Below are 26,976 nucleotides of genomic sequence, written 5' to 3' on the forward strand. Positions count from 1 at the left end.
CTTAAAGAGAATCTTCTTTCGTACAAGCACGCGCGTCAATGACTTAGCTTGATATATTGTGTGGGAAGTTCAAGTTCGTGTCACATGCCTGATAGTGAAACATGTCTTGTGATGAGGTGCAGTCACTTCCTATATTGATATTATTGAACTTAAAAACATAACACAAAAATGTAAACCAAAAAGCAGTGCATGGCCCGTGCGAATGATTGATAGACATCATGTTAAATTTGAAACTTCACATACGTTTCTTCTGTTCAACAATTTAGAATTCAAATCTAGACCATATTTCATTATCGTAAGTGCGAAGTTGTTGCAACGGAAACAAATATTGACAACTCATTTTCATTTTAAGTGTTGACGACGAAGAGGACATTTGTATTTTCCAAAGAGACTCAAAGCATCGGGAGGAAGAAACGATCTTAACGCCTTCTATATCGTCATGTTAATAATTATTTTCGTTATAGCAATGCTTGCCTGCGAGGTAAAAATGTCGGCTTGGAACGCAAAAAATGACGAAGGTGAGTGAAATATGTCATGTTGTCACAGAACTCAACCAAAAGCAATTATTATACTGTACTATTTGGGATCACGAGAAACTCGTTCCTCGCAAAAACTCGTTCCTTGCAAAAACTTGAACGAAAAGAAAGCTAGAATTCTTGACTTGCAATTCAGCCATGTTGGTGGTATGATACAAAAGAATATCTTATCAGTGTTATTGTTGGCACAGAGCCGACGTGCGTGAGCAACATTGTTTGGTAAATCTCAAGAGAACGGTTGCAAGTCAAGAATTCGCGATAAGCATAATCACAATTTAACTCCACTTTTAAGTGGATTGTGCACTTGTGCACTTGTCCGCGCGAATGTGAATTGTGCACAATTTGATGATGTGCCAAGCAAGAGATACAGTAAAATCTAGTCACAGTAAATTATGGTTATAGAATAATCTAGATAAAGTAAAATCTACATACAATGAATCGTTATTTGCTACGTCAGTCAGTCTTCGGCACGTCCATTTTATTCAATAAAGCCAATACCAGTAGAAACTTGTAAGCGCTAACTTCCGCATCCAGAAGTACAAAACAATACATTTCTTGAAAAAAGAAACATTGAATCGACAAATTGCTGTATTTATTTGAAAGGTGCACTCCATGTTGACGGAGACATCATTTTGGGCGGGCTGTTTCCGCTTCACAAAAAAAGCAAAAAAGATGAAAACACGTGTGGTCCCTTTAGTGAAGTACCAGGTTTCCAATACATGGAAGCGATGCTCTTCACGATCCGAGAAATCAACTCCGATCCCAACATACTCCCAAACATCACACTGGGGCAAGAATATACGACACTTGTCAGAGTAAAACCATCGCAGCAAATGCAGCAAAGAATTTCATAAAATGACATTGTCAAGTAATCGCAATTCTACGTTGGCAGGAGTAATCGGGGCGCTTAGTAGCGGGGTTTCTGAAACTGTTGCAAATTTTCTTCGTGTCTTCGAGATTCCTCAGATCAGCTATTCTTCAACGAGTATCATCTTAAGTAACAAAGATATCTACAGTTACTTTCTGCGCGTCGTTGCACCAGATTCATTTCAAGCTCAGGCAATGGTTGATATTCTCGTAGAGTTTAATTGGACTTATGTCTCCACCATCAACTCAGCCGGACCATACGGTACGGAAGGTATGAAAAGTTTACGGAAGTGGCCCAACGGAATGGTATATGCGTCGACTTTAAGGCGGAAATGAAAGCATACCCCTCTGAAAAGGAATATGAGAACACCATATTGAATATCTTTCGGCGAGCCGAACAGAGCAACGTTTCGGTAATTGTCATCTTTGGAACGGAGACTGTAATACGTAATTTTCTGGAGGCCTATGCTAAGCACAGTCATCAGGCACCACGTGATTTTACGTGGTTAGGAAGTGACGGTTGGAGCAACAGACCACATGTCGTTGAAACTGCACCGGAGGCTGCACTTGGTGCAATAACAATCATGATGAGAGCGGAAAACTATCGGAAAAGTTTCGAAGATACTTTACTAATTTGAATTTGACCAACTATCCATTTGACAAAAGGTTTGTAATATTATATATGTTTTCTTCATTTGCACGTTCACTAGCTTCTTTACGTTGTTACATAAAATTCTACAATTACCAGTTTTCGTGAATGAAAACGTAGGCTGCTCCACTTGCTTGTTTCCATTTTCCTAAACAGTTAATCGTCTCTATTCTTCTGAACAATTTCAATTTTTCAATGAAATCTTTCATGCCATCAAACTAAAATATAATTTCAGATACTTCTACGAATTTTGGGAACATCGATTCAATTGTCTTCCCAAGACCGTTGCTGGGAGCCAATCCAAAATTGCCAAGGCGACGAATCTCTTGCCGACGTCGATATTGAATACAGTCCAGTCAGGGTGGTAATCAATGCCGTGAACGCATTTGCCAAAGCGTTGCATAGCCTGCACAAAGAGCTGTGCCCAAACAAAAGTGGGCTGTGCTTCAAGATGAATCGTATTGAAAGACGGAGATTGTTGGACCACCTCAAGAATGTATCTTTCTGGGATCCGTCCGTGAATAGCGCGTTCAGGTTTGATCAGAATTACGAGGTCAGCGGCATGTACGACATCGTCAATTTTCGACAGGAAGATGGCGTCAATAAATACATCCGAGTGGGAACCTGGGACGGTGACATAAACGAAACCGGTCATATTACGTCACGGTTGATAATTAAGAAGAAAATAACTTGGCTGAAAGGTGAAAGTAATCCACCTTCGTCTTTCTGTACAAAAACATGTCGCCATGATGAGACTAGCGTACGGATACCAACGTTCGATTTTAAATGCTGCTGGAGTTGCCATGAATGCGAACCACAAGAAATAGTTAACAACAACACATGCGTCAGCGGTCCTGTAGGTTGGCTTCCTAACATGAACCGCAGTGGATGGGTAAAACGCAAGGTGGTCTTTGTCGATTGGAACAACGGTTTATCAATTGCATTGGTGACTTTATGTTTTATGTCGCTTGCACTCACGTTTGCTGTATTTGCGTCATACATCTTACACAAAAATCACACCTTAATAACGGCGGGCGGGCGGGAGCTGAGTTTTATTCTGTTACTTGGTATAAGCTTTTGTTTTAGCGTGCCCATGTTATTTTGAGAAAACCACAGAAATCCATCTGTTTGGCGCGAAATTTGATGACAGGCCCCACGCTCACAATGTGTTATGCTCCCATGTTGATGAAGATCCACCGACTGTATCAGACCACTATGAACGCAACCACGACGACACAAAAAATCTTAACAAACCGCATGCAACTGTTGGTAACGATTGGCATGGTAACAACACAACTCTTCTTCACAACTCTATGGTTAACCATCAATCCTTCGTATCCCGAAGAGAATTACTACAGCGAAAGAGAGGAACTGGTGCTAGAATGCACCCCGGATGTTGTGGGTTTTACAGTCAATCTCAACTACGTCATGCTGCTGATGATATTGTGTACAGTGTACGCATTCAAGTCGAGGAAGATCTTGGAGACTGTCAACGAGTCGAAGTACCTTCTCTTCACAATGTATGTGACATGCGCAGTGTGGACTATCTTCTTTCCCATATACATAAACGCAAAACGCAGCACAAACCGTGTGTATCTCATATCAGGAACCTACCTAATTATTGGATTGATTACCCTACATGGGCTGTTCGTTCACAATGTATACACAGTGAATCAATCACGAACCAATAACTTTGACGGAGCAAATTAAACAAAAACGCCATAACTGGATTTAAATCACTGGGTCGGTAAAAAACAAGTATAGATAATTCTAAGAAAGCCAAGGGTATCGTTGAAAATAGTTAGAATTAGTTTTATTAACCTATGCTTAATAGTCTAAAACGGAAACAGGGCTTCTAGTTCAAGCTTTAAGTACATTTAGACGGCTAGTGAGCCATAGTATAATAAAAATGATGCACGACCTACGAAGAGACGTAAAGACCATCAAGAACAAGGCTAACTTATGAAGTATAGCACTACAGCTTCTATACGACAAAGATTAAGACAATAATTGCTGGGACTTGTAACATTTTTCTAACTGAAACTACTTATTTACTACTGCCTTAATAATTTAACGATCAAGATATCGATAGAGACTAAATAGTTGTGAATAGTTTACGAGTTCGAATAATTGCCCGAATGCTTCGACAAGGTGTCAGCAATTGATTAATTAAAGTAGTGAAAATCCTCTGATTTCACAAAAACCATGACCAGCCGACAATTTAAAGAAGTATAATATAAAACAAATTCCGAAGAAGCAAAACATCTTGAGGATGACTTTTTAATAAAGTCGAAAATTTACAGTTTACTTCTCGTCTTGTTTTGATTCATATTTTGCAATCTCAAGATGTCTTGCTTCTTCGGAATTTGTTTTATATTATACCTCTGATTTCAAATTTATCAATTTCAAAATCGCATGTGCGTTGTGCACAGAATAATAGCTCGAGTGTAAAAGCTTGGTCTGACTTTTCAGACGGAAGGTAATTCGCAATGATAATTTTCATATAATTATCATTGGACACACTACAAATTTTACATAAATGAATGAAATTCTTGAGGACTGGTTTCGGATTTTTTATTTCCCCGGATTATGACATATTGCCGTCAACGAAAATATACTTTTTATCTCATTTCATTTCACGTTGATGTCGCGTGCTTCAATTTAACACAGTGAAATTTTTGGTCTTGCGCTCAGATTTACGTTTGCGTTGCTTTCCATTCAACTCATGTTCACAACTCTTTGGTTTATTGCAAAACCAGTGACGGCAACTGAGAAATATTACAGCAATCGCAAAGAGCTAGTCCTGGAATGCGAAGTTGACCAGCTCAGCTTCTCCGTAAACTTGTGCTATGTTATGGTTCTCATGATACTTTGCACCGTCTATGCCTTCAAGACGCGGACATTCCCGAAGAATTTCAATGAGTCCAAGTACATTGGGATAACCATGTACATCACGTGTGCCGTGTGGCTCGGTTTTTTCCCATTCTACTTGAACACGAAGGACAGTTCGACGCATATTTATCTCATTTCGTTGGCAAGTATCGTGATAGGCCTGATCACACTAGTCGGCCTGTTCTCGCAAAAGATTTACATCATCTATTTCGTGAAGAATCTACGGAATGATGACTTGGTGATGACGTCACGATCTACTCAACGGCATTTGCCTGGTTCCGAGGATCGACGAGAAATCTCGAACCACGTGAATGATATGACGGATAAAAAGCTAAACGGACATAGTGATGCGTCGTGATGAAGTATGGAAACGATGATTTTTAATTATTCGATACACTTGTTATGTTACAATAGTTATGCTGTGCACTATTTATGTTGCATCTGTGTTGTAAAACTTGTATAACAACAGTGCCGTTGTACAAATTACGAAACACAAAACATGCTTACAAAAGAACATTGAACAATTTGTGTTACATAAGTTATGTTACAATGGCTATGTTGCATTTGCCATGTTATACAAGTTACATTTAACACTTGGTATGTTAGATAAGTTATACTACAATGGCTATGTTGCATTTGTCATTTAACACAAGTTATGTTATGGTAAACATACCCCACACCAGTTATTTTACACTTATCATGCAGAACTGTAAATATTTTATGATAAGATAACGAGATATTGAAGCAATATTTAATATTCCTAAAAAATATGGATGACGGCTATTGACCTTAAAACTACAAGAAGTGGTAGTAAAGCATGAAAACATTTATAAAAATTCATTATTCGTCCAAGTCCTTATGAAGAGATAATAAAATGAACAGGATGTCGTAGGTTGTGGACATTGTGATATTGAGTCCTATAAAGTATAAGTATAATATAATTATCTTTATTCAAGATATTATTTGTAACAAAAGATGGTGTAATATTTCGTCTTTATTCCAAAACATCATCAGACTTATAGTCATGATGTCTGATGATGTCTTTGATGTCGATGATGTCTTTGGAACAAAGACGAAATATTACACCATGTTTCAAACTTGTAATCTTGAATATCAAGATGTCCGAATTAGATTTTGTACAAAGTATAATTATTACCTTATTAAATTTATGATAATGAATGTAATAAAATATCACACTATTACCGTCGCTCGTTCAGCTGTTACAATGAATGTTGTACGTGCAAATGACTTAGCTTGATATATTGTGTGTGAAGTTCAAGTTCGTGTCACATACCTGATAGTGAAACATGTCTTGTGATGAGACCAGTCACTTCCTATATTGATATTATTGAACTTAAAAACATAACACAAAATGTAAACCAAAAGCAGTGCATGGCCCGTGCGAATGATTGATAGACATCATGTTAAATTTGAAACTTCACATACGTTTCTTCTGTTGAACAATTTTGAAGATTTTATACGACGTATAAGACTTGCTGTCGAAACGGTCATCAATTTTTCATGGAAAATGGTAACTTTAAGCCGTGATATGTCTGAGAGTTTTGAATTTTCCTTTCTACTTTCAAGTGTGCTGTTCGAATGCAAAAATGACAGTCGACATTCAACGAGGTCCAAATACCAATTGCTTTCTCGTAATTAACTTGTGGCAAACGAAATGAGTGATTAATAATGAAAAGATGCAATGACACGTCAAATCTAGACCATATTTCATTATCGTAAGTGCGAAGTTGTTGCAACGGAAACAAATATTGACAACTCATTTTCATTTTAAGTGTTGACGACGAAGAGGACATTTGTATTTTCCAAAGAGACTCAAAGCATCGGGAGGAAGAAACGATCTTAACGCCTTCTATATCGTCATGTTAATAATTATTTTCGTTATAGCAATGCTTGCCTGCGAGGTAAAATGTCGGCTTGGAACGCAAAAATGACGAAGGTGAGTGAAATATGTCATGTTGTCACAGAACTCAACCAAAAGTTTATTATACTGTACTATTTGGGATCACGAGAAACTCGTTCCTCGCAAAAACTCGTTCCTTGCAAAAACTTGAACGAAAAGAAAGCTAGAATTCTTGACTTGCAATTCAGCCATGTTGGTGGTATGATACAAAAGAATATCTTATCAGTGTTATTGTTGGCACAGAGCCGACGTGCGTGAGCAACATTGTTTGGTAAATCTCAAGAGAACGGTTGCAAGTCAAGAATTCGCGATAAGCATAATCACAATTTAACTCCACTTTTAAGTGGATTGTGTCCGCTTGTGTGCACTTGTCCGCGCAAATGTGAATTGTGCACAATTTGATGATGTGCCAAGCAAGAGATACAGTAAAATCTAGTCACAGTAAATTATGGTTATAGAATAATCTAGATACAGTAAAATCTACATACAATGAAATCGTTATTTGCTACGTCAGTCAGTCTTCGGCACGTCCATTTTATTCAATAAAGCCAATACCAGTAGAAACTTGTAAGCGCTAACTTCCGCATCCAGAAGTACAAAACAATACATTTCTTGTAAAAAGAAACATTGAATCAACAAATTGCTGTATTTATTTGAAAGGTGCACTCCATGTTGACGGAGACATCATTTTGGGCGGGCTGTTTCCGCTTCACAAAAAAAGCAAAAAAGATGAAAACACGTGTGGTCCCTTTAGTGAAGTACCAGGTTTCCAATACATGGAAGCGATGCTCTTCACGATCCGAGAAATCAACTCCGATCCCAACATACTCCCAAACATCACACTGGGCGCAAGAATATACGACACTTGTCAGAGTAAAACCATCGCAGCAAATGCAGCAAAGAATTTCATAAAATGACATTGTCAAGTAATCGCAATTCTACGTTGGCAGGAGTAATCGGGGCGCTTAGTAGCGGGGTTTCTGAAACTGTTGCAAATTTTCTTCGTGTCTTCGAGATTCCTCAGATCAGCTATTCTTCAACGAGTATCATCTTAAGTAACAAAGATATCTACAGTTACTTTCTGCGCGTCGTTGCACCAGATTCATTTCAAGCTCAGGCAATGGTTGATATTCTCGTAGAGTTTAACTGGACTTATGTCTCCACCATCAACTCAGCCGGACCATACGGTACGGAAGGTATGAAAAAGTTTACGGAAGTGGCCCAACGGAATGGTATATGCGTCGACTTTAAGGCGGAAATGAAAGCATACCCCTCTGAAAAGGAATATGAGAACACCATATTGAAGATCTTTCGGCGAGCCGAACAGAGCAACGTTTCGGTAATTGTCATCTTTGGAACGGAGACTGTAATACGTAATTTTCTGGAGGCCTATGCTAAGCACAGTCATCAGGCACCACGTGATTTTACGTGGTTAGGAAGTGACGGTTGGAGCAACAGACCACATGTCGTTGAAACTGCACCGGAGGCTGCACTTGGTGCAATAACAATCATGATGAGAGCGGGAAAACTATCGGAAAAGTTTCGAAGATACTTTACTAATTTGAATTTGACCAACTATCCATTTGACAAAAGGTTTGTAATATTATATATGTTTTCTTCATTTGCACGTTCACTAGCTTCTTTACGTTGTTACATAAAATTCTACAATTACCAGTTTTCGTGTATGAAAACGTAGGCTGCTCCACTTGCTTGTTTCCATTTTCCTAAACAGTTAATCGTCTCTATTCTTCTGAACAATTTCAATTTTTCAATGAAATGTTTCATGCCGTCAAACTAAAATATAATTTCAGATACTTCTACGAATTTTGGGAACATCGATTCAATTGTCTTCCCAAGACCGTTGCTGGGAGCCAATCCGAAAATTGCCAAGGCGACGAATCTCTTGCCGACGTCGATATTGAATACAGTCCAGTCAGGGTGGTAATCAATGCCGTGAACGCATTTGCCAAAGCGTTGCATAGCCTGCACAAAGAGCTGTGCCCAAACAAAAGTGGGCTGTGCTTCAAGATGAATCGTATTGAAAGACGGAGATTGTTGGACCACCTCAAGAATGTATCTTTCTGGGATCCGTCCGTGAATAGCGCGTTCAGGTTTGATCAGAATTACGAGGTCAGCGGCATGTACGACATCGTCAATTTTCGACAGGAAGATGGCGTCAATAAATACATCCGAGTGGGAACCTGGGACGGTGACATAAACGAAACCGGTCATATTACGTCACGGTTGATAATTAAGAAGAAAATAACTTGGCTGAAAGGTGAAAGTAATCCACCTTCGTCTTTCTGTACAAAAACATGTCGCCATGATGAGACTAGCGTACGGATACCAACGTTCGATTTTAAATGCTGCTGGAGTTGCCATGAATGCGAACCACAAGAAATAGTTAACAACAACACATGCGTCAGCGGTCCTGTAGGTTGGCTTCCTAACATGAACCGCAGTGGATGGGTAAAACGCAAGGTGGTCTTTGTCGATTGGAACAACGGTTTATCAATTGCATTGGTGACTTTATGTTTTATGTCGCTTGCACTCACGTTTGCTGTATTTGCGTCATACATCTTACACAAAAATCACACCTTAATAACGGCGGGCGGGCGGGAGCTGAGTTTTATTCTGTTACTTGGTATAAGCTTTTGTTTTAGCGTGCCCATGTTATTTTTGAGAAAACCACAGAAATCCATCTGTTTGGCGCGAAATTTGATGACAGGCCCCACGCTCACAATGTGTTATGCTCCCATGTTGATGAAGATCCACCGACTGTATCAGACCACTATGAACGCAACCACGACGACGCAAAAAATCTTAACAAACCGCATGCAACTGTTGGTAACGATTGGCATGGTAACAACACAACTCTTCTTCACAACTCTATGGTTAACCATCAATCCTTCGTATCCCGAAGAGAATTACTACAGCGAAAGAGAGGAACTGGTGCTAGAATGCACCCCGGATGTTGTGGGTTTTACAGTCAATCTCAACTACGTCATGCTGCTGATGATATTGTGTACAGTGTACGCATTCAAGTCGAGGAAGATCTTGGAGACTGTCAACGAGTCGAAGTACCTTCTCTTCACAATGTATGTGACATGCGCAGTGTGGACTATCTTCTTTCCCATATACATAAACGCAAAACGCAGCACAAACCGTGTGTATCTCATATCAGGAACCTACCTAATTATTGGATTGATTAGCCTACATGGGCTGTTCGTTCACAATGTATACACAGTGAATCAATCACGAACCAATAACTTTGACGGAGCAAATTAAACAAAAACGCCGTAACCGGATTTAAATCACTGGGTCGGTAAAAAACAGTATAGGTAATTCTAAGAAAGCCAAGGGTATCGTTGAAAATAGTTAGAATTAGTTTTATTAACCTATGCTTAATAGTCTAGAACGCAAACAGGGCTTCTAGTTCAAGCTTTAGGTACATTTAGACGGCTAGTGAACCATAGTATAATAAAAATGATGCACGACCTACGAAGAGACGTAAAGACCATCAAGAACAAGGCTAACTTATGAAGTATAGCACTACAGGTTCTATACGACCAAGATTACGACAATAATTGCTGTGACTTGTAACATTTTTCTAACTGAAACTACTTATTTACTACTGCCTTAATAGTTTAGCGATCAAGATATCGATAGAGACTAAATAGTTGTGAATAGTTTACGAGTTCAAATAATTGCCCGAATGCTTCGACAAGGTGTCAGTGATTGATTAATTAAAGTAGTGAAAATCCTCTGATTTCAAATTTATCAATTTCAAAATCTCATGTGCGTTGAGCACAGAATAATGGCTCGAGTGTAAAAGCTTGGTATGACTTTTCGGACGGAATGTTATTGCAATGATAATTTTCATATAATTATCATTGGACACGCTACAAATTTTACATAAATGAATGAAATTCTTGAGGACTGGTTTCGGATTTTTTATTTCCCCGGATTATGACATATTGCCGTCAATGAAAATATACTTTTTATCTCATTTCATTTCACGTTGATGTCGCGTGCTTCAATTTAACACAGTGAAATTTTTGGTCTTGCGCTCAGATTTAGATAGACCGTTCGCAATTTAGAATAGAATTTTGGGTTGTTCAATTCCAAGCATAAAATTTATTATAAAAATGTTTCCACTTAGCTGAATCGCTAGGAAATATGCTCCTCCTCGACTTGACCTTCCATGGTAACAACGCTAATGATGTCCGAGATTTGTTGATCATTCAACTCCACTTCTTGTTCCGAAATTAAAGTCAACACCTAACAAAAAATCGGTCAAGATCACAGTTTGCTTGCTGAATAGTTAGCGAATCAAAAATTCAATTCTGACATGATTATATGTGGCGAGATTTGGACTGTACGAAAAAACATTGGCCATGCAATAACATATGTACAGGTTGCCCCAAAAAAATTGAACCCACATAAATTAATTTATATTTGCTGAAATTATTATGCATATTAATGTAATTAGCTCTCAAAAAAGTTCAATGAACTCGACGGTTCTGCGCCTTGGCCATTTCATGTTTCTACAATATTAATAAAAGCAAAACAAGTTGAAACTATAAGTACTGCCATATACTGATCAATAATCATTACAGCAGCTACGTTTGCAGAAAATACAAAAAGAAAAGGATGTAGCACTCGCAGTAACTTCAGCAATTGTTGCACAACATTTTAGGGTTGTAATTATGAAGAACCACAACATGTTTTCCATTTGCCAGCAACCAAAACAACAACTAAAACACGACGTATTCAGTATAGAATATGGCAGGCTCGATGTCTCGTATTCACACAACAAACCTTGTTTAAGTCGGAAATTCGTATCTTTCCATCATGATCTTCATCAAGAATCTTTGAAATTTTTTCCATTTTTGTTGCCTTGGGACATCCTTCCCTCCCTTTCATGTAATTCAAAAACTCAGCTGTCGTGATTATGCCATCTCTATAGTAACACAAAATCAAAAACCATGGAAATGTGTGAATCTCTAGATGGTAATGACTGCGATGTAACGAAAATGTGCGCAAGACTGAAATTTTCATTTCATAAGCAAACAGTACATTACAAAAATTTTCAAGTTAATCGAAGCAGATGAATATTTGTTCCATTTGAGCACGACCATAACATTATTTTGTCGGCCTAATCAAGACTTTAATTAAGAAATCAAACAGACAGGTTTAAGTTTCACTTTGAGGTTTTATAAAGAGGTTTTAACTAAAGTTCAACTAAGAGGTTTAACTAAGAGGTTTAACAAAGAGGTTTAACAAAGAGGTTTAACACAGAGATTTAACTAAGAGGTTTAACTAAGAGTTTTAACTAAGAGGTTTAACAAAGAGGTTTAACTAAGAGATTTAACTAAGAGGTTTAACTAAGAGGTTTTAGTAAAAGGTTTAACTTTGTAAGAGGTAAATTTCTTACTTGTCCTGATCAATGACCCGTGAAATATCATCTACATTGTCATCAAGTTCTTGTTCCAATTCCTCAATCAATTTGTCAACACGTTTACCGATGCGTATAGATGCAGAACTCTCTCTCATCGTGTTTTCGACATCCAAAGCTTTCAGTTCACGTAGCTCCTATGTACAAAAATATTTCTTCATATCCAATGAAATTCATGTGAACTGAAGGATGGGATTAAGTCAGAAAAGCAAACACGTGTTGTGGACCTCTTGGTATTCAACACGATCCTCTCGTATCCTTGTAAGATCCTCCTTGTCAGCATCATATGTACTTTTCCATGATTGGTCCAAGTTCTTCCATTCTTCCTTGGAAATTTTATCATCGCCACGATGCAAAAATGGACTGGGGGTCTGCAACATACCACAGTAATGTTTTGTCGTGAACATGGACTTTCGTGTTGATAAATGTTCTTTGTTGTGAAAATGAAGACTTTTTCACTCTTCAAGCATTAGCTGGAACACTACATACCTTGAGCAATTCCATTTGACTGAACAAGATTTCTCGAGCTTCCATCAGCTGTTTGAAATAAAAATTAAATGATGTTAATAGCACAAACATGCTGATTGGATGAAAACCGTTACTAGCGTATAACTAGGATTCGACAAGGGCAAAATATGGCATCCCCGTTATCCTCTACAATCCCACAGCAAATACTGACAAATTTGGTCTAGACATCAACAGTAAAGTAATTCATTTTTAAGCCAAAAATAAAGTTTCATGCATGATTTAGCTGTTTCAATTCTATAAAGGAATAGTCACAGCTATAATATATCCAGCTGGTTAAAAATTAATCACACTCGTAAAACATCAGACCGAGCGCCAACTTTAAAAATACTAGTCCTCCCCATGAAACATCAAGTTGGATCTATCACTAATTGACGACTATCCTTTTAACCGATTACAAATTTTGAAAGAATTTAAACATTCTAAAACCGACTCACTTCGGTTGTGTCCAAGGACTCCTTTCGTTTTATATCCTCTTCCTTCACGATCTCTTCCTCGAACCTCTCTTCCTCGCAGAGAAGTTCTTCTTTCTTCAATAGATCGATCTTTGTTTGTCTATCAGCCTCTTCACCAGCAAGTTCGGCAGCCAAAACTTCGGCCTCGTCAACCTATCAAAAGCATAAAAATAAACACAGTAAAGTGACCTTCATGTAGCTTGTACGTAGTCAAATATGATGCCGGTTTCACCTACGTATATCTATCGTTTTTTATTGGATGGAAATTTGTTTAATTGTTTCAAAAATATCTTGAAGGTAAAACGCCAAGATATAAAGTGAACAATCAATGGAATAAAACATCAATTCAAGCATAATTTTCGTGATGAACTTTTTGAACGTAGACCGGTAATTCCAACGCAATAAACAGGCGATTCAATTTGTTGAAGTCGGTGTAGTAATGAGCAATGATCTGTCCTCAGTCTACCTTAGTCGTATATTCTGTTACCAATGATCTGTCCTCAGTCTACCTTAGTCGTGTATTCTCTTACCAATGATCTGTCCTCAGTCTACCTTAGTCGTATATTCTGTTACCAATGATCTGTCCTCAGTCTACCTTAGTCGTATATTCTGTTACCAACGATCTGTCCTCAGTCTACCTTAGTCGTATATTCATTCTGTTACCAATGATCTGTCCTCAGTCTACCTTAGTCGTATATTCTGTTAACAATGATCTGTCCTCAGTCTACCTTAGTCGTATATTCTGTTACCAACGATCTGTCCTCAGTCTACCTTAGTCGTATATTCTGTTACCAATGATCTGTCCTCAGTCTACCTTAGTCGTATATTCTGTTACCAATGATCTGTCCTCAGTCTACCTTAATCGTATATTCTGTTACCAATGATCTGTCCTCAGTCTACCTTAATCGTATATTCTGTTACCAATGATCTGTCCTCAGTCTACCTTAATCGTATATTCTGTTACCAATGATCTGTCCTCAGTCTACCTTAGTCGTATATTCTGTTACCAATGATCTGTCCTCAGTCTACCTTAATCATATATTCTGTTACCAATGATCTGTCCTCAGTCTACCTTAATCATATATTCTGTTACCAATGATCTGTCCTCAGTCTACCTTAGTCGTATATTCTCTTACCAATGATCTGTCCTCAGTCTACCTTAGTCGTATATTCTGTTACCAATGATTTGTCCTCAGTCTACCTTAGTCGTATATTCTGCTACAAACTCTCGCATATAGAACTTTTTAAACCTCTTTTCCGTGATGAATGTATATTGCATGCAAAACACAAAATGCCAGAAGTACCAGCTGTGGTTTAAAATTTATTGCGTTTAAAAAAATCACTGGAATCATGAGAGCGACGATCACTTAAGAACATCCATTTGTCATATCTTACCGCGTCCACTGGTAATGTAGACAAAGCTGTCTTGAGTTGGTCAACGGGACTTTCGAGTTTCTCCGGGACATAAAGAGCACGAGACATGAGAAGTAACGAGGCAGGAACGTGTTCATCGAGATGTAACTCCAACCACTATGGAATGTAAAAATTTTTACATTCACGTTTCGAGCATTGACTACAATTTACAAACAGAATGACGGCGAGGGGTTTAGCTAAAGAGGTGTGCTGTGTATGGTTGCATGAGAAACTTATATAATTCATTTTATGAATATTATTGACTAAATTACCAAAATCAATATTAATCGGACGACCCTTTACAGATTATCAATATAAAATCTTCCGGGAAATGATCACTAGCTTCGGTAGATGCAAGTGTGACCAAACCACTTAGTTTGCCCCGGTGTCGATATTTTACCTGGCTCAACTGTGATCTTAGTCTTGCTTCGGGAACACCCAAAGCTCGCATACCACGTGCTTGACATGCGGCTTGTAGTTCGGAGACATTCAAGCTGTCAATGCCTTCTTTCTTGATCAACTGGTAAATAGTAAATGGTGCATATGTTGCAGTAGATAAAAACACATATTTTCTTTAATCATCTCATTAGAACTATCCTGTAGCTTAGCCATTGTAGATATCTCCACAATTCGTACGTAATAGATGAAAACACATGTGATATTTAGTTATTACGTAAAAACAATCCTCAAGTTATCATAGATATTCACCATAGCAACATACGTGGTAGATGAAAACACATGTGATCATCAGTCATTACGTAAAAATTGGTTACCATAGATACCCACCACATCATCAGCTCTGAGTTGCCTGAGTTTCATATTGAGTTGAAATCGGAGATATGTTGTCGTTCCGATTGTGTGTAAACCCAACATTCTGTTGATGGCCTTCAGTTGGTCGTAGGTCATATTTCCCAACGTAATTTCATCCTCAAACAATCGACTGAATCTTATAATATCCTTGTTCGTAGGCTGCTCTCCTTTGAGCGTATCTAAAGTTTAAACAGAACACATCATGGGAATGGGACAAGCAACTCACATGAACATCATGAGCATCGTGAACATTCACATCGTTTCAGTAATATTTTAACTTCAAAATGTTCATTGTATAAGAAATCAAATCCGCAAACATTAATGATGGTGAATGTTGGCACTAAGTATCAATAAAGACAAAAACTGTTCAGGAGCTAAAGACATCGTGTAACTGACACTACTGCCAGTCCTCAAGAATTAAAAACAATATTGTTGTTAATGTTTTAAACTTACGAACACATAATCTAGTACTTTCTAACTATTTTACCGAAACCTTACGAATCATTGCGATTTGGATAAAAACGCAAACAATTGGTAATCGTACTTTACTTATATTCTGTTGTTTTTTCATTTCTTATCTCGTTCTAAGTAGATTTTTTGTGCGTATCTAGTTGACATCTACTATGAATAATACCAAACGTTGCGTGCGTGTGCTATTGTTAGTCCTCGGTGGTAAACGACACTCGTGATAGGTCCAGAAATTTTATGCTGCGGGAGTTACACATCGTGTTCACATACATTCGCACGGCCCATGTGAAAAATTCTGGAGTTACACATCGTGTTCACATACATTCGCACGGCCCATGTGAAAATGCGGGAGTTACACATCGTGTTCACATACATTCGCACGGCCCATGTGAAAAATGCGGGAGTTACAAATCGTGTTCACATACATTCGCACAGCCCATGTGAAAATGCGGGAGTTACACATCGTGTTCACATACATTCGCACAGCCCATGTGAAAATGCGGGAGTTACACATCGTGTTCACATACATTCGCACGGCCCATGTGAAAATGCGGGAGTTACACATCGTGTTCACATACATTCGCACGGCCCATGTGAAAATGCGGGAGTTACACATCATTTTCACATACATTCGCACGGCCCATGTGAAAATGCGGGAGTTACACATCGTATTCACATACATTCGCACGGCCCATGTGAAAAATGCGGGAGTTACACATCGTGTTCACATACATTCGCACAGCCCATGTGAAAAATGCGGGAGTTACACATAGTGTTCACATACATTCGCACGGCCCATGTGAAAATGCGGGAGTTACACATCATTTTCACATACATTCGCACGGCCCATGTGAAAATGCGGGAGTTACACATCGTATTCACATACATTCGCACGGCCCATGTGAAAATGCGGGAGTTACACATCGTGTTCACATACATTCGCACAGCCCATGTGAAAAATGCGGGAGTTACACATAGTGTTCACATACATTCGCACGGCCCATGTGAAAATGCGGGAGTTACACATCGTGTTCACATACATTCGCACGGCCCATGTGAAAATGCGGGAGTTACACATCATTTTCACATACATTCGCACGGCCCATGTGAAAAATGCGGGAGTTACACATCGTGTTCACATACATTCGCACAGCCCATGTGAAAAACAAGTCACATGTTGACAATGGTTAGCGCGTAGAAATAAAATATTCATTCGTTTGTCCGTTCGTTCGTTCATTCGTACACTTGCGTTCAATTTATAGTGATTCAAACAAAAAAAAACAATGTACATTTGATCGTCACAATTCAATTGTCAAACCTTTTCAATGAATTCATAAAATTCTTTTGTCTCCTTTTGGTTTTTTGGACTTTCAGACGACAGCGCCATTTCCTCAACGGTGTCCTGAAGAAACTTTGCCATGGACAGTTTCACTTTTAATTGCTTCCGTTTGGCTTTATCCTGAAGCAATTCAGCGTTGTTGTTTCACATTGAAAGATTCAAAAATGATACAAAAACTTTACCAAAAACGTCAAAGAGAGACATAATCGTACCTTTTGAGTTTTGTCTTCAAACGTACTCGGCAACATGTTAGGAAAAAGCTTCAGTGCAACCGGAATTAGGAATTCCATAAAAGGAATGACGAGAAATACCATGAATGGAACCAAACGGAAAAGATCAGACACCGTCCGTAGAAACTAAACAACATAAGTAGTTGTTCTAACATTTTGTCACATTGTACCAAGTGTAAATCACGCGACGTATAACCGTATATCACGTGACGTATAACCGTAAATCACGTGACGTATAACCGTACATCACGTGACGTATAACCAGTAGTTTCAGAAGGGAAATTTGATCGTTAACACAAGAAAAATTTTTGAGGTCAACATACATGACAACATTGCACGAAATATATGAAGGGAAGTTACCAGTCAGAAGACATTCTTGCTAAGGCATCCCACATTTCTGGTTGAAAAATATATTTTTGACCAATAGTGCTATGGCCGATTTTGTGCCAAATGCTCAAACATGTGTTTGACACACAATATGTGTAAAGCAAACCATATGACCTTACAATTAACTGCAACTCTTACCAATTTCCTTTCTCTCCGTGACAAATCTTGGCCATTCAATATCTTCCACAGCTGCTTTACAGATATTCGAATGTTTATGAACAACAAGCGAAAACCATTGGCATAATGTTTCACCTCATGAACAATTCTCTCAACAATTGACTTTTTCACTGGCTCTGGTTCAGTTTTCTTCGATGGAAATGCTTCATCCATAGCTTCAATGAAAGTTTTTGAAGTCTCAGCTTGTTGTTTGGCCTTCAAACTCTCACAAGTTTCTTCAACTTTAGACTTTTCCTCCGGCTTGAGCAATGGTTTGATTTCCTTTGCAGAGAGAGGCTTCAACTTGGCTACAATGGGAATTTCACCAACAGGAGTAGCACCCTCCTGACCGGTAAATTGTGAAAAATGTGAAGCGAAAACTTCATGAATTTTTCTTTCAGCATAAATGGATGATAAGGTTATATGAGATGAATAAGCATTTTTATAACAGGTGTTACAAAGTTTAAAGGAACATGATCTATGAGTGGACATCTTGCTCTGCATAAAGTAAGGTTTTCTTTTCAAGATGGCAGAACAATTTGACAATGTCCTTGCAAGCAATGAACAAGTTGAACTATAAAGATAAAAAAGAAAATATATACATTAGCACAAGAAAGAGGCAATGCCTCAACATAATGCAATAAAATTGTGTGGCATGGACTGTTCAAAACATGCAGAGCTTTGTTGAATTTAATTCATCCTGATGTTAAGTCAATGCAAACAAGCGTGAAACGGCAAAAGCAACCCTAAAGTTCACCTGGAGCCACATCCATTGCGACTTTGTCCAATCTTCACAAATGGAATCTTCTTTGATGGAAAGCCTAAAAATATGCATACTTCAGTTGAATGATAATCATCCATTGTTAAAAAATATGTTATACTTTTAAGGATGGTGTTTTTTCAGCTTTAGGAGAAAAAACCCCGACATACCTGCAACATAATATCGAATTGAGGGAATCATCTGTTTGCCATTGAAATATTTGCCCAACACCGACCGGTACATAGTAGACATGTCAGATTCAAAATGCAAACGTTAAGTTTAGTTCAATGATTAATATGTGAATGTTTTAGCACAGTTCATCAAAGCTCATCATCGCATAAAAAATATTAGTACTAAAATGTAGATTAAAAAATATAAATTAAATTAAATTTGCAGCCATTTTGATTTCGTGCTCTCTTGATGTTCTCTATCCATTTCTATCCCCCTCTATCCCTCAAAGAAGCTCAGGACACAGAACATTTAAAAATTTTGTGACTTATTCCTAGTCCCCGCATGACCAAGAAAGTTAACCAAATGAATTTTTGTGATGTTTCTGAGGATGTCAAACAGTATTTGTGGGATGGCACGTATGCCAATCTCAGATTAACCAAAGAGGTAATGGTAAATATGTTAAGTACATCTTTGAAAAATATCAATGATAATGAAGCAATAATATCTTATTTCATTGACCAATTTCATCAAAGATGCTCTATGAAATATGATATTATTGCTTTACATGACGTTTACTATTCCTAGTGCAATCCTGATTCTTCGAATGGCCATGATGAAATTCTTCACCAAATCATTTCCAGTTTATCCAAGCCACCAAGATACACAGTTTTACGAATAAACACTTTGCAAACTACCATGGATGAAGCTCATTCATGTCTACAAGAATATATTCAACAGGTGTGAAAATAATAATCAGTTGCCAGTAGTTTTCATACTAATTGCAAATTTGTATTCCTGCTGAACATAGATGGATGGCAACACAGTACAGTTAGAAGTCATAGTTTATTCACACTGTTTGCTTTTCTTCTTTACAGGAATACAAATGCAAATCATCCCCATGTTTCAGCATTGCTAGGCATCACATCATACCAGACATATTACTTGTGTCCGCATCAGATATTTCAATAAGGCCCAAAGAATATAATGATCAAGTGATAGTTGGCTATCAGTGTGGAGTTGCTGTTTCAAGAGGTGCCCAAGTATTTGCACCAGGAGTATTGGCTGCTCCAGCCGGTATTGTTCTCTTGTATTCTTCCCCCTTACTCAATAACATCTGAAAATCAAAAATCTCTGTAGGAATGAATAGAGGTGACATAGTTTCAGTATACTCTGATGTTGAAAGCAACTGCAGGAGAGGTTTAATAAAACCATTTCATGGAAAGAAACTTTTTGTTGGCAATGGCAAGGCCAAGATGTCAAGAAATGAAATTTTCGGCTCTCCTACAGCACCAAGGTAATTACGTAAGCTCGTGTCAAACTGAAACACGAGTATGTAGCTGACACGTGGTGTTTATGAGAAAGTAAGGTGTTAGTTTTCAGGACTGAGAGGCAGAGATCATTGGTGAGGGCGATGTGTGAGAAAAATTATTTTGATATTGAAGGAAATCTTGGATCGATAACAAAGATGAATGAAGTGAGATGGTATGGTGGGCATTGAAGAAGGAGGAAGGGAATGTTCTGAGAAAATTGTAGCAAGAGAGCATAGAATAAAGCAAAGATGGAGCATAAGAAAGCGAGGACAACCAAAGACATGGAGGAAGTTTGTATTGACGGTGAACAAAATTGTTAGTTTAAAGAAAAGAGCACCATGCAGTGGCGTAGCCAGCCCGCTAATTTGGTCGTGCTATGTAAATTTAAGACCATTATTCATTTCTTTAGAAATCTATTGTTTTTACAGTGAGTGAACACAGAAAAATTTACATAGCACGACCAAACTTGCGGGCTGGCTACGCTCCTGGCACCATGCATTGAGCGAGACAAAGTCACAAACATTTTCGCGAAATTGACGTAAATCTTTAAAACCCGCTGGGAAAACACGGTTTGAAAGCGGTTGGCTGTATAATTTCCATATCTTCCGCGTCTTTCATTTATAGTGGTATTGCAGTGACCATGACAGAGCCCTTGTATCCTTCACCATCTCTCAATGGCTTTTTATCACATAGCGTTTTTCTACAAAATCTTCCATCGGTTGTTACGTCACACGTACTAGGGCCCAGGCCTGGTGAGATAATCCTTGATATGTGTGCTGCTCCAGGTACAAATTAACGATTGTTTAAGAAATAAGCCTTGACTACTCGAACCCCCACCCTATCCTTTAAAATAGATGAAACGTTGTAAGCCTGCTTTTACTTACTGCTTATCTTTTTTGCTGGAGGAATGAGTAGCCATAATTATCCACTATTATCCAGCGTTGTCTATACCTAATTCGATCGTTTGATAAAACTTTTAAGGTGGTAAAACGACGCACATTGCCCAGATTATGCAGGATAGGGTAGGTATGGAGGAGGAGACATTTTCAACTGTGGTTAATCCTCTTAATTGGGCCTGTATTCTTCATCGCTGACCTTTTTTGATTCTGAGCATTCATAAACCTATTTCAGGGCACTGTTATCGCACTGGACAAAAGTAAACCGAAAATAGCAAAGATAAAGCGAAACTTAAACCATCTGAAATTGACTTGCGTCAAACCGTTTCTTTGGGACGCCACGCGCGCTGTTTGTGAAAACGTCTACGAAGAAGGCGAATCAGGTGATAAATCACTGGTACATCACTTATATTTTACGTTGATATTTTGCTTTGGGAATTAAAAAGATGATTGGTTACTTTATTACCTTCCTTGATTGCGCGGGGAAAAAATACTGATAAATTCATTGTCAATCAGGTACTCAATTTTGTTCAAAACCGGCGCAAGTTTTGAATTTTTCCATCCTAAAACAGGTATTCGATCCTTGCCGTACATGTATACGTTGAATTGTTAATCATTTAGAAATTTTGAAACCACCATTTCCACCTAATTCGTTTGATCGCATTCTTCTCGACGGCCCTTGCAGCGCTTTGGGTCAAAGACCGCAACACACCTGTAATAAGTCCAGACATGAACTGGAGTCGTTCCCAGTCTATCAAAGGAAGCTTTTTAATGTGGTAAATAATACAAACATAATACAATAATTGAGATATGGTTTGGACGCGAGTTGGCAAGATGTTCAGCGGGGGGGAGGGTGCAAGAAACGGGTAGAGAAATGTGCCATTGCAAAATAGGATTTATTATAGTAAAAAACAAATTCCGAAGAAACAAGACATCTTGAGATTGCAAAATATGCATCAAAACAAGACGAGAAGTGAACTGTAAATTTTCGACTTTATTTCAAAGTCATCCTCAGACAGAATGATATTCAAAACCATACATACACATATATATTTACAACGCACGAATTAAGTAACGGAAGTCAAGCAATAGAAATTTAATAGCGTGATATTTACGAAAATCCACAGTTCACTTCTCGTCTTCTTCTGATTCATATTTTGTAATCTCAAGATGTCTTGTTTCTTCGGAATTTTTTTTTTTACTATATTTCTTTAAATTGTCGGCTGCACATGGTTTATAGGATTTATTAGTGTGTTATTTTTCTCTAATAGTGGTGCTTTTGAGTCACCAATTGACTTATGCTGTTTCTTTCAGGGAGTAAAGTTGCTTAAAACCGGGGGCACATTAGTGTACTCGACTTGCACGATTACCTCGGAAGAAAACGAAAGACAAGTGGCTTGGGCTTTGAAAAAATTCCCATGTCTGCAATTAATGAAACAAGTAAGTACTATCAACAATATAGACATCGCATCTTTTTAGATCATGTCTCCGCAACATGTTTTTAACGTGGGTAATCCTTGCATTTTTTATTTCGTATGTTTCTCTACCATTGAACTAAATATATTAATGGAAGGCAAACTTTACGTAAACAGGTATTTTTTTGGCCGCACGTGAAAAACTTCGAACTGGTTGAATAGGTGGAGATGGCATTCCAGTTATATTCAGTTCAATGTTTTTCTTTACATCTAATTTATGCACAAGGCTTTCCGTAATTAACAGGATATCCATGTTGGAGGTGTTGGTTTGGCGAATTGTGGTCTCGATGATCAACAAAGATTTTTAGTTCAAAGATTTGATCCATTAGATATAAGCGAGGAGATTAGGAGTAAAGACAAGCATCCTGCTGATACAGACACCATTGGTTTTTTTGTCGCAAAATTTTGTAAAAATTCAGGTGACATTACAGGTTCGAATTGAAATTTTCGAAGTTAGTGGAACTCGTGTAGCTCGTACCTTCTTCACTTGTTCTTGTGGTCGCACATGATTTTTACTACACGGAAAAACAATTGAACCTCCTTTAAGTCGACTTCAAAAGATCCTCGAGTTGACTTCGTAGTTCTATGATTATATAAAAGCATAAATAAGTTCAACACCGTGAGAGTAAACCCGAGGTAATGTGCGAAGAATTTAGTAATGTGGGAGAATGGGCACGAATTAGTGATAAGTCGAAGGAAAGCTTGAAAGTACCGTGATATTTCTTTTCAGCGAAACCATTGTTTTGATGCATGTTGGAAAGTTTACCTGGAAATAAAATATTTTTTTTTAATAAAAACTTTCACCAGTTGCATCTTTAAATGTTGTTCTTTTAGTTTCGCTGGATTTCCAGTGTATAGCGTTTCTCGTTCGCATGTATACAAAACCTAAAATTTTATTTATCTTCTCCATGAAGAGGAAAATGATTGTTGTTACATATATAATGTCCTTTTTTCAAATCATAATTTTTTTTGAGTAATTGAATTTAGCAATGATGAAGGTAAGACAAAAACTTGCATTGCAGTAGAAATCTATCGACTAGGAACTTCTATTTGCCGGACCTTAAACAATCTCGGATTAAAACTCCGAAAATCTTTATCCCTACAGAAGAAATGAGACTTAAATGTACCCGAGCAATGGTATATTTACACGTAGTACCTTTGAGAGATCTGTTTTCGGCCTGTAGTAAGACCATGCGTTCTTCGACTTGCGAAAGATGCTTTTGCATCTGGGTTTTGAATTCCTCAAACGCAGCTAAAACACCATAATAAAACAAATGGTAAAAAAGAAACACTTTTCACAATCTGAAATGTACAAAATTTTTAGTGGGATTAACTTCCGATAGAAGAACATCGCGAATGATTGAAAAAAATTGAAGTAACCTTTTATGGATTTCAATTCCTGTTCGGCCATATCTCGTTTCATTTTTTCTTTGCACAATTCGGCTACTGTTTGAAGATCTGAAAAACAACCCAACATATCGAGATTGCTAGGAATATTTGATATGTGTTACCAAAACTAATCTTGTCGGACAGAGAAATACTCTTACATGCGGAACTGTATGATCTCTGAAGCTATATGATCTTTGGATTTATGTGATCTCTGAAACTATATGATCTTTGGATTTATACGATCTATGAAACTGTATGATCTTTGGATTTATGTGATCTATGAAACTATATGATCTTTGGATTTATGTGATCTCTGAAACTATATGATCTTTGGATTTATGCGATCTATGAAACTATATGATCTTTGGATTAATGTGATCTATGAAACTATATGATCTTTGGCTTAATGTGATGTATGAAACTATATGATCTTTAGAACTAAATGCGACATAAATGTTCCATACCTTCCACGTTGCGTCGTTGAGTGACAATGGATCCCTCTTCAAGTGAACCAAATCGAGGTTTCGGAGCAATTGGTACTGCCGATACAGTACGGTGGTCGATATTACTGTATGCAGTTCTTGGAGTGATTCGCACAGTCTGATTGGCTGACACAGTATTCACGTGACGTCTCTCTTTATGGTAATGCACATTGTGTCTTGATAGGTATGCGCTGTCATATCCCAAGTCACTTGACATCTCACGCGAGTCCCCCCCGTGAGATATCTCATGCGAATAGTGAGAAGTAGTGGTGTGATGATTTGCAAGGGGCTGTACCGAGAGTTGCCTAAAGGATATCGTGATGTGATGCGTGTGCAATCGGACGAGACTAAACCAATGTTAAGATTTCCTCTATGGGGATAGGCGAGTCGGCCAAGAGCGTTCGAAATCTTGCCATCAAGTCGGTCGGCGTTTGCATTGACCATCGCATTAAATTCGCTAATCTTAGCGTGATCCACCGAAGAGTTAGCTCCAAATCCATCCAGAATCTTCACAAGCTCACCGTACACTGGTCCGTTTAGCGGTTGCAGATTATAAAGAAGTTTTCTAGAGCCGACGCTCAACTTCGAAGCGATCTTTTCTACGTCTGCCGTAGATGTAGGGTATGTATGATGTTTGATCATCTTCACAACGACGTTGTGCTCCTCGATCATATAATGGTCCACAACACCGACGGCGTAGTTCAATACTTCACGTAGCGTTTTGTGAAAGAGAAGCAAAACAACGACCTTACCTGGAGAATGAAAGAAGATAATAAATTATGCCGTCAAATATTTGATTGTGTATCGCAAACAGGAATCGTTTCTATTTTTTTATTTTCCTTAATGTATTGCAAATTTTAAACGAAAATACAGTTAATACTCTCGAAGAGCTGTTGGAAAAAACCGTGCAGAATAAAAATCATCATATTAGAATGTTGAACAAAATATTTCTGAAAAAGACAATCGTTTTCTAGGAAATAATTAAGGACTGTTCCTGGAGTACGATCGCCTATAATTTCTTGGTTTTCATAAAACGTGGATGCACTGGTCACCTAGTTTAGACAATGAAAATTACAAGGGAATTTTGATGTAAAAGCTATAAGATGAGAAAATGCAGAGTAAAAAAATCATCAAATTACAAGAATACTTTACCTTTCCTTCCAAGGACACTATCGCCAATCAATCTCGAGAATGAGTCGGTGAGATCAGATATTTTTTCGCAATGATAGAGTTTACCAGAGAACAACAAGAATTTCAGGCAATCTTCGCCGATCTCTTTGCTATCTTTGGGAGAACTTTCTGTCATTTTTTGAATTGGCAACACTTCAACTGGGCAAGTATCCTCAGCCGGTTCTTGTTTCACAGTAACATTTGTAAGAAAGTCGGAGCTTTTGTGTTCCGGTACAACAGCACCTAATCTTGTTTCTGAACTAGATTGAAATGGAACGAAGTCTTCATGGTCCTTGGAACTTTGTTGCGGAGTATGGCGATCAGACTCTCGGGACGTGCTGTGACTGGAATAGCGAGATGAGCCGTCGAAGTCGATATCATTCACTCTTTCTGTCGGACTTTGGCCATTCCGGGAAGTACAGCACGGTGTACAGCAATAGGACTGCTCGTGGGAGCCATGAGACTTTCTGAAGATGTACGCACTAGATTGATTTCGTTTTCATTTTGTCCATCGTTGTCATAGGAGCGCGTGGAGTTGGGTGAGTACATTCGTATAGAGTTGACAGAGGATTCCACTTCAGTACGAGAGGACATTTCAGGATCAGTTATGGATGCAATGTTCACACTCGATTCATCCGTAATTCCCTCCGTAATACTATTGGCGTAGTTAGCTTTAGAGCTTTTCATGGTTTTTTCCGCGAATAGCGCTTCTAAATGTGCTCCTTTACGCTTTCTCGCTTCGTGCTTCTCACAGTCATAACTCTCGATTCCGTCGTCATCCATTTCAAGGAATTTGATAGGAGAAGAGATCTTCCGTGATAAACAGATTGCACCTCGTTCGACGTGAGAATATAACCGAGATAGTTAAAAACTTGAAAGTCGGATTTATCCACAATAGAAATCACACACAAAAATACCGTATGACAATGCTAGTAATGTGATTTAACTTTATCCATCGGTTTCTTTATATAAACTTCCAATTCACCAAGCCAAAACGAAGCGCCTACTCGCACAAACCAACAGGTTTTTTCCACCTGTGAGCAAAGGACATTGTCGTTACTGGTGCGTCAGCAGGTCGTTATGTTAATATGTCGCGAGGTGTCTTTAAAACACCTGTTAAATTTACACTTAAAACGCGGTACATGCATGAATGCCATCATAAACAGCCCAAATTCACAGCACACGATATATAGTACGAAGCTAAACGCTGGACAATC

At 38.2% G+C, this 26,976-nt stretch overlaps 5 protein-coding genes across 5 annotated transcripts; 3 read left to right on the forward strand and 2 right to left on the reverse strand.

Moving 5' to 3' along the window:
• The first annotated feature begins 122 nt into the window (after window positions 1-122).
• On the forward strand, window positions 123-5,739 carry LOC124444519 (metabotropic glutamate receptor 8-like). Its single transcript, XM_046995144.1, is given in 6 exon segments — window positions 123-518; window positions 1,140-1,326; window positions 1,376-1,709; window positions 2,288-3,125; window positions 3,128-3,572; window positions 4,747-5,739. Coding segments are annotated over 6 exon segments (2,439 nt in total). The 5' UTR covers window positions 123-439; the 3' UTR covers window positions 5,303-5,739.
• Window positions 5,740-7,232: 1,493 nt separating this feature from the next.
• LOC124443810 (metabotropic glutamate receptor 8-like) lies at window positions 7,233-10,641 on the forward strand. Its single transcript, XM_046994343.1, is given in 3 exon segments — window positions 7,233-7,776; window positions 7,779-8,458; window positions 8,677-10,641. Coding segments are annotated over 3 exon segments (2,292 nt in total). The 5' UTR covers window positions 7,233-7,641; the 3' UTR covers window positions 10,154-10,641.
• Window positions 10,642-10,802: 161 nt separating this feature from the next.
• On the reverse strand, window positions 10,803-19,625 carry LOC124443809 (mitochondrial proton/calcium exchanger protein-like). The gene is given in 14 exon segments (XM_046994342.1): window positions 10,803-11,146; window positions 11,687-11,828; window positions 12,303-12,460; window positions 12,551-12,694; window positions 12,813-12,860; window positions 13,286-13,456; window positions 14,699-14,833; window positions 15,117-15,236; window positions 15,503-15,705; window positions 17,297-17,453; window positions 17,546-17,689; window positions 18,089-18,680; window positions 18,864-18,927; window positions 19,037-19,625. Coding segments are annotated over 14 exon segments (2,271 nt in total). The 5' UTR covers window positions 19,119-19,625; the 3' UTR covers window positions 10,803-11,035.
• LOC124443805 (tRNA (cytosine(72)-C(5))-methyltransferase NSUN6-like) lies at window positions 19,319-23,538 on the forward strand. Its single transcript, XM_046994337.1, has 10 exons — window positions 19,319-19,481; window positions 19,623-19,775; window positions 19,913-20,111; window positions 20,175-20,331; window positions 20,972-21,132; window positions 21,329-21,369; window positions 21,479-21,626; window positions 21,865-22,019; window positions 22,558-22,683; window positions 22,963-23,538. The coding sequence occupies exons 1-10, from the start codon at window positions 19,380-19,382 to the stop codon at window positions 23,158-23,160; spliced, it is 1,440 nt and encodes a 479-aa protein (XP_046850293.1). The 5' UTR covers window positions 19,319-19,379; the 3' UTR covers window positions 23,161-23,538.
• LOC124443808 lies at window positions 22,878-26,845 on the reverse strand. The gene is made up of 6 exons (XM_046994340.1): window positions 25,742-26,845; window positions 24,572-25,341; window positions 24,099-24,176; window positions 23,875-23,970; window positions 23,431-23,484; window positions 22,878-23,301 (listed from the first exon to the last, which is right to left on the reverse strand). Exons 2-6 carry the CDS (start codon window positions 24,804-24,806, stop codon window positions 23,261-23,263), a joined length of 504 nt encoding a protein of 167 aa, XP_046850296.1. The 5' UTR covers window positions 24,807-25,341; window positions 25,742-26,845; the 3' UTR covers window positions 22,878-23,260.
• Between the last annotated feature and the right edge of the window lie 131 nt (window positions 26,846-26,976).

Source organism: Xenia sp. Carnegie-2017, unplaced genomic scaffold (genome assembly GCF_021976095.1).
Source record: "Xenia sp. Carnegie-2017 unplaced genomic scaffold, XeniaSp_v1 HiC_scaffold_21, whole genome shotgun sequence".
NCBI classification, from domain to species: domain Eukaryota; kingdom Metazoa; phylum Cnidaria; class Anthozoa; order Malacalcyonacea; family Xeniidae; genus Xenia; species Xenia sp. Carnegie-2017.

Coding starts and splice junctions, on each gene's coding strand:
- LOC124443805 (XM_046994337.1), top strand. CDS start 19,380: ATGACCAAGAAAGTTAACCAAATGAATTTTTGTGATGTTTCTGAGGAT. Junction 20,332..20,971: donor GGCTCTCCTACAGCACCAAG/GTAATTACGTAA, acceptor TTTCATTTATAG/TGGTATTGCAGTGACCATGA. Junction 21,627..21,864: donor CTACGAAGAAGGCGAATCAG/GTGATAAATCAC, acceptor TTAATCATTTAG/AAATTTTGAAACCACCATTT.
- LOC124443808 (XM_046994340.1), bottom strand. CDS start 24,806: ATGTCAAGTGACTTGGGATATGACAGCGCATACCTATCAAGACACAAT. Junction 23,971..24,098: donor GGAATTGAAATCCATAAAAG/GTTACTTCAATT, acceptor ATGGTGTTTTAG/CTGCGTTTGAGGAATTCAAA. Junction 23,485..23,874: donor CGAAAACAGATCTCTCAAAG/GTACTACGTGTA, acceptor TTTTATTTCCAG/GTAAACTTTCCAACATGCAT.